The sequence below is a fragment of the Nematolebias whitei genome, chromosome 12 (assembly GCF_014905685.2).
Source record: "Nematolebias whitei isolate Nwh7 chromosome 12, NemWhi1, whole genome shotgun sequence".
NCBI lineage: Eukaryota > Metazoa > Chordata > Actinopteri > Cyprinodontiformes > Rivulidae > Nematolebias > Nematolebias whitei.
In genome coordinates, this window is record NC_056509.1 from 8,770,657 (window position 1) to 8,784,460 (window position 13,804).

The window sequence follows — 13,804 nt, forward strand, 5'->3', positions numbered from 1 at the left end:
ACAGGCTCTAGAGCAATGTGGATATCCTAACTGGGCCTTCCTGAAAGCAGAGAAGAAACCCAAACAGGACTCCAGTCAGCCATCAGGTGAAAAGGAGGAACCCAGACCCAGACCAGTGGTCATTCCGTATGTTGAGGGGGTATCAGAGAAACTGAGACGTTTATTTTCTAAACATAACGTCCCAGTGGCTTTTAAACCCCAAAATACATTACGGCAAAGACTGGTTCATCCCAAAGATCCAGTCCCCCGGCACAAACAGAGTAATGTTGTGTATGCTGTTCAGTGTCAGGAGGGCTGTGATCAGTCTTACATCGGGGAAACTAAACAGCCACTGGCCAAAAGGATGGCCCAGCACAGAAGATCAACATCATCAGGCCAGGATTCTGCAGTCTACACTCATCTCCAGGCCAGCGGTCACTCTTTCAGGGATGAAGATGTTCACATCCTGGACAGAGAGGAACGATGGTTTGAGAGAGGAGTAAAGGAGGCCATCTTTGTGAAAAGAAATCGTCCATCATTAAACAGGGGTGGAGGCCTCCGGGTTCAACTGTCCCCCTCTTCCAATACTGTGATTGCTAGTATTACTCAGCCCTCTGTGAGTAGTAAACAGCCATCAGTGTGCTAATGATCCATTGTTAGGCTGATGGTCCTTCTTGAGCATGTGATCAGTTGGTTTTGGTTGTCAGCAGCAAAACTGGTTGATCCACCCTGAGAAGGTGCTATTTAAGAGACTGAGCTGAAAACAGCACCTCAGACTGAGGAAGTCTCTTGGATGAGAGACGAAACGTTTCTAGATTTTTTTGCTTTGTTTTGTTTTTGTTTTTTTTGAATGTCCAGAGGACCAGATTGAACTTTTTTGGATTTTTCTACCTGGATTATTGAGCATGCATCAGGACAGTGGGATTTAGTTTTCGTTCTCAGTGTACTCACTAAAAATCCATTTGAACCCCTGAACCAGATACCTTTGAAGTATCTGTCGCTCAAAACAGCCTTGTTATTAGCTCTGACATCAGCTAAAAGAGTGAGTAACTTGTCAGGTCTGTCCATCGCTCCTTCTTGTCTCAGAATTCAAGGAGATGGGAGCTCAGCAGAACTCTGACTGAAGTCCTGCTTTTATAACCAAAAGCATAACAAGTTTGTTCAGGTCCAGAGTCATTACGCTGGACGGGTTCTGTCCCGCTTCCCATAAAACTACAGAGGAGGAACAATTTCACCTGCTCTGTCCAGTACACGCGCTCAGGTGTTATGTGACACACACAGCCGCAATGCGTAAATCCGATCAATTATTTGTACATTTCAGGAAACGATCACAGGGTCAGCCTTTATCTTCCCAGCATCTGTCACATTGGTTATGTAAAGCTATATCACAAGCTTATAGTTCTTCTGGTCTTAAACTGCCTGAAGGACTCAGGGCTCATTCCACCAGAGGGATTTCTACCTCCACAGCTCTGCGCAGAGGGGTGTCTGTGCAGGACATCTGCTCTGCGGCTTCATGGTCATCACCGACCCACTTCATCTATTTTTATTTACGAGATGTCTCCAGCTCTTCGCTGACACATTCAGTTCTCAGAGTTATGTCAGAGTGATTTTTCACAATCACACAACAAAAAATTAAAAAACAACAACAAACAATAAAACAACACAGCCGTGCTCTGTCATTATTAGTGGGCGTTTTCTACGATTGCTCGTTCAAACAGGAAAATTCCTTCTTCCTCATTGGAAATTTTTCCTTTTCTTATTCCTCTATTGTCTGATATGAATAAACATTCCTTCAGCTAAGATCAGGCACAGAAACTGCACACCTGTAATTCAGTACGCATCAGGTACGTGGATCAATGGTGCATAATTACGCTTGAATAAAGAATGAGGTTTAGGTGGATATTAGGATGTTTTTTATGGTTCTCGGACAGACCCAGTGAGGCATGGACCATATCCTGCTCCGCCCTTTAAACCCAATAGCGACAGCTTTTAAAGGGCATAGCTTACACAAAATAGAACGTTGGTTACGTATTGTAACCCCAGATTCTATGAGTGTAAGCGTAGCCCTTTAAAAACTGGGCCTCACTGGCTCTCAAAAGGCTGAAGAAAAAGAGTAAGCCTTTGGGAGTCAAGCTTCGGTCCAGATGATATTTATAACGGAGCGGGTGGGGCCCACACAGCAGGTGGACGTGGATTAGAAGTTTTCAGTGTTCGGCCCACTGTACGCGGGTAAACCCAATAGCGGCAGCTTTTAAAGAGCTAAGCTTACACTCATAGAATCTGGGGTTACAATACGTAACCAACGTTTTTCCTTTAATTCAATCTTGCAACCCACAACATTGGCAACGAGGATGTCTATTGTTGTGCCTTTACCTGCTCCATTCATGCCATGCCCGGGGGAACCAGCGATAGCATTTCTAACATGGCTAAAAATGTTTGAAAACTACATGTTGGTGATAGCATTGTTGGGGGACGGCTGGCTCGATGCAAGAAAGCGTGGTCCTACTTCTTGCCCCTGGTACGGAGGGTCAACAGCTTTTCTACACCCTGCTGAACACTGGAGACGTTTGCTGCTGCTATTGCTGCTCTAAAAGAACATTTTATGCTCAAGGTGAATATCATTGATGAACGTCACAAGTTTCGTCAAAGAGCTCAGAGGCCGGATGAGACGGTAAACCAATTCTTAGCCTCTCTACATGAGTTAACTGCAGCATGTGATTTTGGCAACATGGAGGAACAAATGCTACGTGATCAACTGAGCTCCACAGCAAAAGCCGATCCAGAGAACCGCTCGTCTGCCGCTTCTATCCTGGTCTCCTATTTACACTGCTCCTGATATGTGAAGATGTTCAGCTAAATCCTGGACCTGTGACTCTGGGGCTGTAGCAGTTCAGCGGTGCTGACCTGCACCTAGGTGTGCCTGGAAGCTTGGCTCCAGTGGGGAATGAGCAGGATAGCTCTGATCTAGGATGCGCACTTTATGAATTTAACATCAGGAATAACTGCCTTATGAGTGGGAGTTTGCCTGCAGATGTGGGTGATGGGGAAGAGCCCACTGGCTGTTTAAGGAAATTGAGCATTGATCCACCTGTGTGCTCGAACCCAGCAGTGAGAAGGCAGAGATTATTTAGAAGTTTTCAACTGTCAATCATGCCAATGTTTTGTGGGACCCAAAGTTGAAACCGAGAGGTTTACTCGGTGGACAACTTAACATCAGAAGCCTTAATCCGAAGAACAATCAGTTAATCCATCTATTGTCGGACCCAAAGACTTCTGTTTGACAGAGACGTGGTTGAAACCGTCAACTTTGCGTGTGTTTATACAGATCCAGGTTATCTGTGTTTTAGGCAAGATAGGCTTGACAGAAGGGGAGGAGGGTTATTTTAATATGTGAGAGATTAAATTAAATGTGAATGTTTGGACCAAGAACCGGGCAACACTGGAATATATAGCATTAAAAATAATCTCATCTCATTGAATGACTTTTTATGTCATAGGCATCTATAGGCCTCCCTCTGCTGGTGAAATTTTTTATGATCAACTCGCGGAGGTCCTTAAAGGATGTAACCACAATAAGGAACTATTATTACTAGGGATGCACCGATCCACTTTTTAAAATTCCGATCCAATCCCTTTCTGATATCATGATCATCATTGATTTTATATGAGGCTGTAATAATCCCCTCTCAAGTACAATCTGTACAAATAATGCATGCATGTCCAAAAAGGCAACTTGAGGTAAGTTTTATTAATGTTGCATAAGTTTTATAGTTAGAATTAAATTCTGCTAACACAAAACATGTTTCTTTTTATTCCTAGCTTTAAAGTGGATATTAAAGTGATTAATTTAAGTGATTGTTTAAAGTTGTTTTATATTTTATAAGGGGCAGATATAAGAATTTTTTCTTCTTTCTGCACTCTTTTCATTCAACATTTTCTCTGTGATTATTTTTTTAAAATTTTGATTCATTTAAATGAATGAATAAATTAATTAAATTAAATAAAATGTTAAATGGTTTTAAACATCTGCTAAGTTCATGACATAAACCAACAGACATGTTCCTGTTTTTAGTATTTTACATCACTATATAATCTAGCTGTTTTTGTTTTTATTATAATTTTCAAATCATACGTTTTTTATTATTGTCTACTGTTGTACTGATAAATATCTCCTGCAGGGTAAACTATATCTTGGCTGCAAGTGTCAAGCTGTGAAATCCTTCGTTTTCTACAACTGATAGTGGTTGGTCATTAATTATGATGAAGTTTAGCAACTTCTCTGTAAACATTTGAGCTCCGTGGTTTCAGCGACATCTACTTCTTGTTCAATCCGAAGCAACAGCCTGATTTGGGGCAGCCGCACTCAGTCTGTCCCTCCTCGGAACCTCGGAGACAGGCAGACTGAGCGGGGCAGATTGGACGCGGCTGGCCGGTGCCGAGTCGCTTGTTTTGGGTTGAGCAAAGAGCAGCGCGCCGCTGAAGCCACGGAGCTCGAATGTCCATCGTAAAACTAACTTTACCATGGTTTAATGTGGCGCTATGGCTCTGCAGACATTGCACGTTGCTGTCTTCTTTTGTGGTGTTTAGTGTAAAATACTTCCACACAGCGGACATGTTTTGATGAAAAGTTTGTTAGCTGTTAGCAACAGTGCTGCTAACTCAGCACTCACGTTGTAGCTGGCTGCAAACTATGAACTGGATTTCCTGAATGTGAGACGGGTCTTATTACTCTGGGTTCATGAGACACGCCGCCGTTCAGGAAATCCATTCCATAGTTTGAAGCCAACATGCAGCACAACCACAGACATGCATAGATCGGAAATATCGGCAGGTGGATTGGAAAATCCGATACGTAAATTTTGCTGGTATCAGAGGCCGATACCGATACTGGATCGGATCGGCCCCATCCCTAATTATTACTCATGGGGACTTTAATGTGAATTGGGAAGATAAAGCTAAGAGGAAGAACTTAAAAATAATTACTGATAAGACCCACACCAGCTCGACGCCTCTCATCATGGGCAACTCCAGAGTGGAATAAGGTCCAACCCCTCTCAAGGAGATCAGTTCCAGAGTCCATGCTGTACATTGAGGTGAGCCCAACTATATCTAGTCGGTACCTCTCAACCTTGCGCGCAAGCTCAGGCTCCTTCCCTAACAAAGAGGTTACATTCCATGTCCCAAGAGCTAGCTTTGGTAAGCCAGTGTCAGAGCACCAGGGTCAGAGCGCCAAGGTCCCCGCCTTCAGCCATTGCCCATAGCATCATGCACCAGACTTTTATGGCCCTTCCTGCAGGTGGGGGGTCTGCAGGAAGGCAAACCCATGCTGCTCCTTCGGGCTGAGCCCGACCGGGCCCCATGGGCAGAGACCCAGTAACCAAGTGCTCGCCGAAGAGCCCTTCCCCCAGGCCTGGCTCCAGGCTGGGGCCCCGGTAACCCATGTCCGGGCAAGGGATGCTGAGTTCCTTGTTTTGTTTTGTTTTGTCCATAAAAATCTTCTGAATTGCTCTTTGTCTGGCCTGTAACCTAGGACCAATCTGACTTGGGAGACCCTACCAGGGGCAATTATAACTGTCCGCGACAGCATAGCTCCTAGGATCATTCAGGCGCACAAACTCCTCCACCACGATAAGGTGGCGATTCAAGGAGGAGAAATTGATCTAATATTTACAAATAAATTTGAAAGAATAACAAAAAATTATAATTTAATTACCGGTTTGTCAGATCATAATCTTACTCTCCGTGTTAGAAGTGTCTAGAAAGAGGTTTAGGAATCCAATCAATAAAGCAAAAAATTTGTCAATGTGTAACTCGGGCCAAATAAGAGGAATTTATTTGTGAAAAAAGCAACTTAAATTGGGATGATGTTGACCACTGATGATTTGAATATAGGGTGTAATATCCTGATGCATGCTCAATAATCCAGGTAGAAAAATCCAAAAAAGGAAGGTGGTGGTTTGGCATTGCTGAGGCAGGCTGAAACTTTGATTCTGAGTTGTTCTGCTTCACCCTCTTTCATTTTGTTTTTGCGGATGGCTGATTCTGTGGCAGTGATCACCTCCACCAGAGGAAGTCTACTTGGTGCAACCGCAAAGTTCATTCCCCTGGCAAGAATCTCTGTCTCTGGCTGGGTGAGCTGTCCGTCAGATAAATTTTTCACCCACTTTTCTGTCTCCCTGGCATGTAACTGACTACTGGAGTGTTGTCCTACACTGAATGTGTTGATATTGGAATTGTGATGGTGTTGATGAGATATTAGTAAGTTCAACTTGTTTTGTTGTTGAGTCATGGACTTGACATGCTGTGCTAAGCGTGCCTGATCTGTACAGTCCATCACTTGCTGAAGTGTGGTCTGATCTAAACACGTTGTTAGTTTTTGTTTAATGTGCTCTTCTTTGGCCTGCAAGGCCTCCTTCCTTGAATCCTGGCCAGGATTGCCTCAAACTAGTAAGAGTTTGAGAAAACAGCAAAGAAGAGGGCAGACTAAAGGAAACACTTGCGATTCAACCTCAGATGTCGACAAAGTGGCATCATTCCCAAGAGCCTGGAACTAAAATCGTCGGGCAGTGGGCACAGGGCAAGCAAGAAGGCACAGACCCAGTTGCTGAATGAACGGGTGAGACAGACCAATTTTACTATTTAGGCCCAAATAGATTGCCTGAAAAATTTGGAGCAGGACAAGTCTATTGACCGTATTCTGTACCACAGACTGTACCCAGGGGAGGCCACACCTAGTCTGTATAGTTTACCTAAAATCCACAAACAAGGTGTACCTTTAAGACCAATTGTTAGCATGATTAACTCTGTCACTTACAATGTTTCCAAATATCTGGCGTCTGTACTCATCCCTTTAGTTGGCAGCTCAGAACACCACATACAGAACACCATGGACTTTGTGGATAAGGTGAGGGATGTCATCATGGAAACTGATGAAACAATGGTCTCTTTTGATGTCACATCACTCTTTACATGCATTCCTGTTGATGATGCAGTAGAGGTGGTCAGTTTAAGATTAAAATCAGACACCACTCTGAACAGCAGGACCACACTTTCCAAAGAACAACTGTGTCAACTTTTGAAACTGTGCCTGCAGTCAACCTACTTCACATATGGGGAGCACTATTATAGGCAGAAACAGGGGTGTGCTATGGGGTCTCCGGTTTCTCCTATTGTTGTCAACCTGTACATGGAAGAGGTAGAAAAGAGAGCCTTGACATCCTTTTCAGGGACTCCACCAAGTCATTGGTTCAGGTATGTTGACAACACCTGAGTTAAAATTAAATCTCAGGAAGTCCAAAATTTTACTGACCACATCAACTCTGTGGATACATCAAGTTCACACGAGAAGATGTAAAATATGGCAGGTTGGCTTTCTTGGACTGTGAGGTCTCAGTCTCTGATAGAGGACATTTGCAAACTGAGGTGTACCGCAAATCCACCCACACAGACCAGTATTTGCAGTTTGACTCCCATCACCCTTTGGAGCACAAGTTAGGAGTCATCAGGACTCTGTATCACAGAGCAGACAGCATCCCCACTAACTCAGGAGCCAGGCAGAAGGAGAAATCCCACACAAGACAAGCTCCAGAGCAATGTGGATATCCTAACTGGGCCTTCCTGAAAGCAGAGAAGAAACCCAAACAGGACTCCAGTGAAAAGGAGGAACCCAGACACAGACCAGTGGTCATTCCGTATGTTGAGGGAGTATCAGAGAAACTGAGACATTTATTTTCTAAACATAACGTCCCAGTGGCTTTGATGGTTTGAGAGAGGAGTAAAGGAGGCCATCTTTGTGAAAAGAAATCGTCCATCATTAAACAGGGGTGGAGGCCTCTGGGTTCAACTGTCCCCCTCTTACAATGCTGTTATTGCTAGTATCACTCAACCCCCTGTGAATAGTAAACAGCCATCAGTCTGCTAATGATCCATTGTTAGGCTGATGGTCCTTCTTGACCATGTGAGCAGCTGGTTTTGGTTGTCAGCAGCAAACTGGTTGATCCACTCTGAGAAGGTGCTATTTAAGAGACTGAGCTGAATACAGTACCTCAGATTGAGGAAGTCTTTCTGATGAATATGAATGCCGATAGCGATCCAGTTCCGATATCATCATCAACATTGATTTTATATGAGGCTGTAATAATCTCCTCTCAAGTACAATTTGTACAAAAATATGCATGCATGTCCAAAAAGGCAACTTGAGGTAAGTTTTATTAATTTTGGATACGTTTTAAAGTTAGAATTAAATTCTGCTAACACAAAACACGTTTCTTTTTATTCCTAGCTTTAAAGTGGATATTAAAGTGATTAATTTTAAGTGATTGTTTAAAGTTATTTTATATTTTTTTAAATAAGGGGCAGATATAATAATTTTTTTCTTCTTTCTGCACTCTTTTCATTCAATGCTTTCTTTTTGATGATTTCTTTTTAATTTTGTTTATTTTAAATGAATGAATTAAATCAAATGTTAAATGGCTTCAAACACCTGCTAAGTTCATGGCATAAACCAACAGACATGTTCCCGTTTTTAGTATTTTACATCACTTAATAATGTAGCTGGTTTTGTTTTTAATATAATTTTAAAATCATATGGGTTTTTTTATGATTGTCTACTGTTGTACTGATAAATATCTCCTGGAGGGTAAACTATATCTTGGCTGCAAGTATGAAGCTGTGAAATCCTTTGTTTTCTACAACTGATAGTAGTTGGTCATGAATCATGATGAAGTTTAGCAACTTCTCAGTAAACATTTGAGCTCCGTGGCTTCAGCGATGTCTTCTTCTTGTTCAATCTGAAGCAGGCAGCCTGATTTGGGGCAGCCGCGCTCAGTCTGCCCCTGCTCGGAGACGGGCAGACTGAGCGGGGCAGATTGGAAGTGGCTGGCCGGGGTCGAGTCGCCTCTTTCCAGTTGAGCAAAGAGCAGCGCCCCGCTGAAGCCACGGAGCTCAAATGTCCAACATAAAACTAACTTTACCGTGGTTTAATGTGGCACTCTGGCTCTGCAGACATTGCACGTTGCTGTCTTGTTTTGTGGTGTTTAGTGTAAAATACTTCCACACAGCGGACATGTTTAGATGAAAAGTTTGTTAGCTGTTAGCCACAGTGCTGCTAACTCAGCCCTCACGTTGTAGCTGGCTGCAAACTATGAACTGGATTTCCTGAATGTGAGGCGGGTCTTATTACTCTGGGTTCATGAGACACGCCGCCGTTCAGGAAATCCATTCCATAGTTTGATGCCAACATGCATCATGGATCGGAAATATCGGCAGGTGGATCGGAAAAATCTGTTACATAAATTATGCTGGTATCGGAGGCCGATACCGATACTGGATCGGATCGGCCCCATCCCTAATATTAACATCATGAATGAGGTGAAAGGCAACAATAAACTGATTTGGGAAAATATAAATAATGTTACTAGGAGGAACACAAAACCTTCAGGAAATATACATTTAAAAATCCATGGAAAGTTAGTTGAAGATCATCGTGCAGTTGCCTGTGCTTTTAATATATATTTTTCTGAGTCTGTTTATGATCTGGGAAAAACTTTCTTAAAAAGGACACAAATTATTTCTCCATTTGATACAACAAACCCAATCTTTGAGCTGGAGGGAAAAAATGCATTGCAAATAAAAGAAATCACTAGCTCCTTTAAAAATTCTAAATGTAAAGATGCATTTCATCTTGATACAAAGTTTTTTTTAAGTCATTTAAAGATACTTTTTCTAACCTATCGCTCATTTAGTTAATTTGTCTTTTAAACTAGGCCACTTTCCAGAGGATTGGAAATGTGCTATTGTCACACCTGTTTTTAAATGTGGAGACCGCTGTGAAGCTGGCACCTATTAGCATCCTGCCAGTGTTCTCCAAGGTTGCAGAAAAAGTTGTTGAACAAATCACTGTATTACTTAATAGCAATTTTGGTTTACATTGGATGCAGTTTGGTTTTAGAGTCAACCACTCGACCGAGACTGCTACTCTGTACCTAATAGAGCAAATTAAATCTTGGCTTGATAAAGGGGGTGTAGTCGGTGCTGTATTTTTAGATTTCCATAAAGCTTTTGATACAGTTAATCACCATGTTTTATTATCAAAACTTCTCAATTTTAATTTTTCTCCTGGAGCCTTGGCCTGGCTATCTTCCTATTTAGCAAATAGGAGACAATGTGTGAAGGTTGTTGATGTATGGGCAAGTAATTTGGTGTGTAATATGGGTGTCCCACAAGCATCAGTGTCCGGTCCCTTACTGGTTAGCTTGTATTTCTTGTTCTTGTTTTCTTTCCTTTTCTAACCACTGTTTTTGTTTGTCCAAACAGGTCTTGTAAATGAGTCTTCGAGGCTCAATGTGATTTATCTGTTTAAATAAAGGTTGAATGAATATTAATGATCTTTCTGAACAGTGTGCTCATACAGACTCATGTTCGTGCTGCTGTTGTTTTGGCGCATTGTTTTTGTACCATTAGTGCTTAGTGTATTCTTAGTTTAGTGAATGTAGTATATTCTTAGTTCATGACTCGGATCTTACTAATGTTTTTCTTTACAATTTGTGTTTTTGTTGAATGTAACTGGGACCCTATGTACATAGTTTCGTCCCACTTCATGTATCACGTGTGGTGTGTATGACAAATAAATCTCTCTGACTCTCAGACTCTGACTCTGATGTGACTTTGCAGATGTATGCTAATGATACTGTGATCTATGTACATGCTAAAACAACTGACTTAGTATCTGCTAAACTAACAACTGCTCTGCAGAGGATCACCTGTTGGCTAGATCAGTCATGTATGACTCTAAATGTAAAGAAGATCAAATGTATGTTTTGTTCTAAAACCATGGTACAATCACCTAGTATTGATATTACATTAAAGAGGAAAAAAAATGATAGTCACTGAATTTAAATGTCTTGGAATGACCCTTGATCCAAATTAGAATTTTAAGAAGCATGTTAAGAATATGGCTAAAGTCATTAAATTCAATATTAAAAAAATTAAATATATTAGACATTGTCTCTCACTTGATGCAGCTAAGACATTCATGCATGCCATGATTTTATCCCATATGTTGTACTGTATCACCTGTTGGGGTCAGGCTGGTGATAGTGTTTTAAGACCTCTTGACTCTTTATATAAACAGACTCTAAAAACTTTGGACAAACAGCCATTGCACTATCACCACTGTAGGATTTTAGAGAAATACAAGTTTTTGAACTTTGAAAATTTTTGATTATTTTGTAACTTGTGCCTTGTTTATAAAATCGTAAATGGTTTGCCCCCCAAACACCCCCACCCCCAGCTGTCTGATTTTGTGTATACTTAAGTATATCTTAATCTAATTGTTTAGAGACAATCCGATCCACAAGGATATCATCTGTGAGAGATCGTGTCATCCCATTTTGCCGTACTGTTACTGGGCAATCAGCTTTTTCTGTAAAGGCTACTAATCAGTGGAACGCACTGCCTGATGATGTGAGGAGCTGCAGCTCTTAGAGAGTTTTCGAATTTAATCTGAAAAAACTGTTAAAAACTCTCAGGTATGCAAACATTAACTGTAAGACTGTGTGTGTGCCAATGATTGAGTTTGTACGTGTGTTTGTGTACTGTGATTTGAAAGCAATTTGTTGTGTTATATTTTCTGTCATATTATTATTGCATTGTATATCCATTGTTTTGTTTAACTTGCCAAGGGACTGCAGATGCGAATTGGCTTTTGCTATAATCTGATACAGCGCATCAAATGGTAATATTTAGGTTTGAGTTGCGCATTGTCCCTTCTTAAATAAAGTTCATCTATTCATTTTCTTTTTATATAAATTTGTTTATTCTTTTATTATACTACGTTCAATAAAGTTCAACTCAAATTCAAAGGTATGGTGTGCTATGAAAAAAAGGCTGACCAGGGTGAGTCTCAGCTGTCTCTGGAGTCCTGCTAGCCAACAAGCTCTGATAGAAGTCCTTTTTCAGCTCAACAGTTAGCGTTACACTTGCGACCACAGCTCAGGGTAGTTGCCTCAATGATGGAGGTGCAGAACATGGCCAACAGACTCAATGTCCTCTGACTATGCTGGGGTGCAGTTGAAGCTCTCTTAGAGGTGGGAGTTAAAAAGCCCTCTGAAGGGTTCTTCTGCCAGGTGTTCCCCACAAAGTCCCACTAAATGTTTGGGTCTACCTGGTCTATCCAGCATCCTCCCCTGACATCTGATCAAACAGTCAGTGCTAGCCTCGTATTTATTGGGGAAGCTCAAATGCATAGGTACCAAGCTGGAGGTTGGAGGTGGAGGGTGGGGTGGCTGGGTGGGGGGGAGGACTATAAGTAGATTCACACCTTACATCAGTGGCTTCTGATTGGATCTGTCTTAAGTTTCTCAAGGCTCGGGGTGTTGCTGTGCTGTCTTTGTTGACACAGTTTATGTCCCCTGTTGACACTGGGGCCTGGGGTGATTATTCTCCTTTCAGGATGTGATCTAGTTACCTGGGAAACACTCCTCAGCCTTCTGGTACGGTCTAATCACGTGTGTTTGAGAAGATGGATGAATGGAAGCATAAAATACTAATTTTCACAAACAAATGGTGCGTCCAGGCTCCAACGTTTGGTTCCGTACAGTTCTGTTTTACTCTACACATTTTTCTGCACAACTTTAAGCTGGCAGTAGGACACAAAACATTTGCACATTTAAGAAATATTTTTTTATGTTCATGGCATTAGAGCCTGTAAGCCATGAAGGTATTTTTTTCTAAAGATACAAATAGGCTTTGTAAATACTCTAATTCTGCTATTGTTGTGTACAAAACATGATGACGTTTCTTATTTCACAGAGTATAAACAGAACAAACAAAATATCTAAGGATGAAGAGGTTAGTTTATTATTTTTAGAGGGAAGTTCAATGACTTCCTTGGAGTTACTTGGGTACCTTTTTTGGGCCAGATTTTAATTTGCCACTCTTTTCCTTTGCAGGGTCCTTCAGTTTAGGCAGAGAATCCATCTTGTCTTTGACCAGCTTTACTATTTCTGAGTCTCCAAATTCTACAGCGATATCAAGGCAGTCTTTTCCTGTAGAGAGAACAGAAACATCAAATCCTGTTCAGAACAGGCACTTTCTACTGTTACCATTTCATATTTGTTGATTAACATGACCAGTTTTATGATAAAAAAAAATAAAATATCAATGTAATTGTCATTATTCAACAGTAGAAAAGAATATGAAGCTATTTACAGGGCCTTCTAAAAAAATTAGCATATTGTGATAAAGGTAATTTTTTTCCATAATGTAATGATAAAAATGAAACTTTCATATATTTCAGATTAATTGCACACCAATGAAATATTTCAGGTCTTTAATTGTTTTAATACTGATGATTATGGCATACAGCTTATGAAAACCCAAAATGCCTGTCTCAAAAAATTAGCATATCATGAAAAGGTTCTCTAAACAAGCTATTAACCTAACCATCTGAATCAACGACGTAACTCTAAACACCTGCAAAAGATTCCTGAGGCTTTTAAAAACTCCCAGCCTTGTTCATTACTCAAAACCACAATCATGGGTAAGACTGTCAACCTGACTGCTGTCCAGAAGGCCATCATTGACACCCTCAAGCAAGAGGGTAAGACACAGAAAGAAATTGCTGAACGAATAGGCTGTTCCCAGAGTGCTGTATCAAGGCACCTCAGTGGGAAGTCTGTGGGAAGGGAAAAGTGTGGCAGAAAACGCTGCACAACGAGAAGAGGTGACCGGACCCTGAGGAGGATTGTGGAGAAGGGCCGATTCCAGTCCTTGGGGGACCTGCGGAAGCAGTGGACTGAGTCTGGAGTAGAAACATCCAGAGCCA

The 13,804-nt window shown here is 41.4% G+C and overlaps 1 protein-coding gene across 1 annotated transcript in view; it reads right to left on the reverse strand.

Annotated features, from left to right (window-relative positions):
- Positions 1–13,804, reverse strand: part of ankef1a (ankyrin repeat and EF-hand domain containing 1a) — a 157,753-nt gene that overhangs the window by 79,992 nt on the left and 63,957 nt on the right. The window contains exon 8 of the mRNA XM_037686078.1: positions 12,886–13,025. Within this exon, the coding sequence (XP_037542006.1) occupies positions 12,886–13,025 (140 nt within the window). The remainder of the gene's footprint in view (positions 1–12,885; positions 13,026–13,804) is intronic.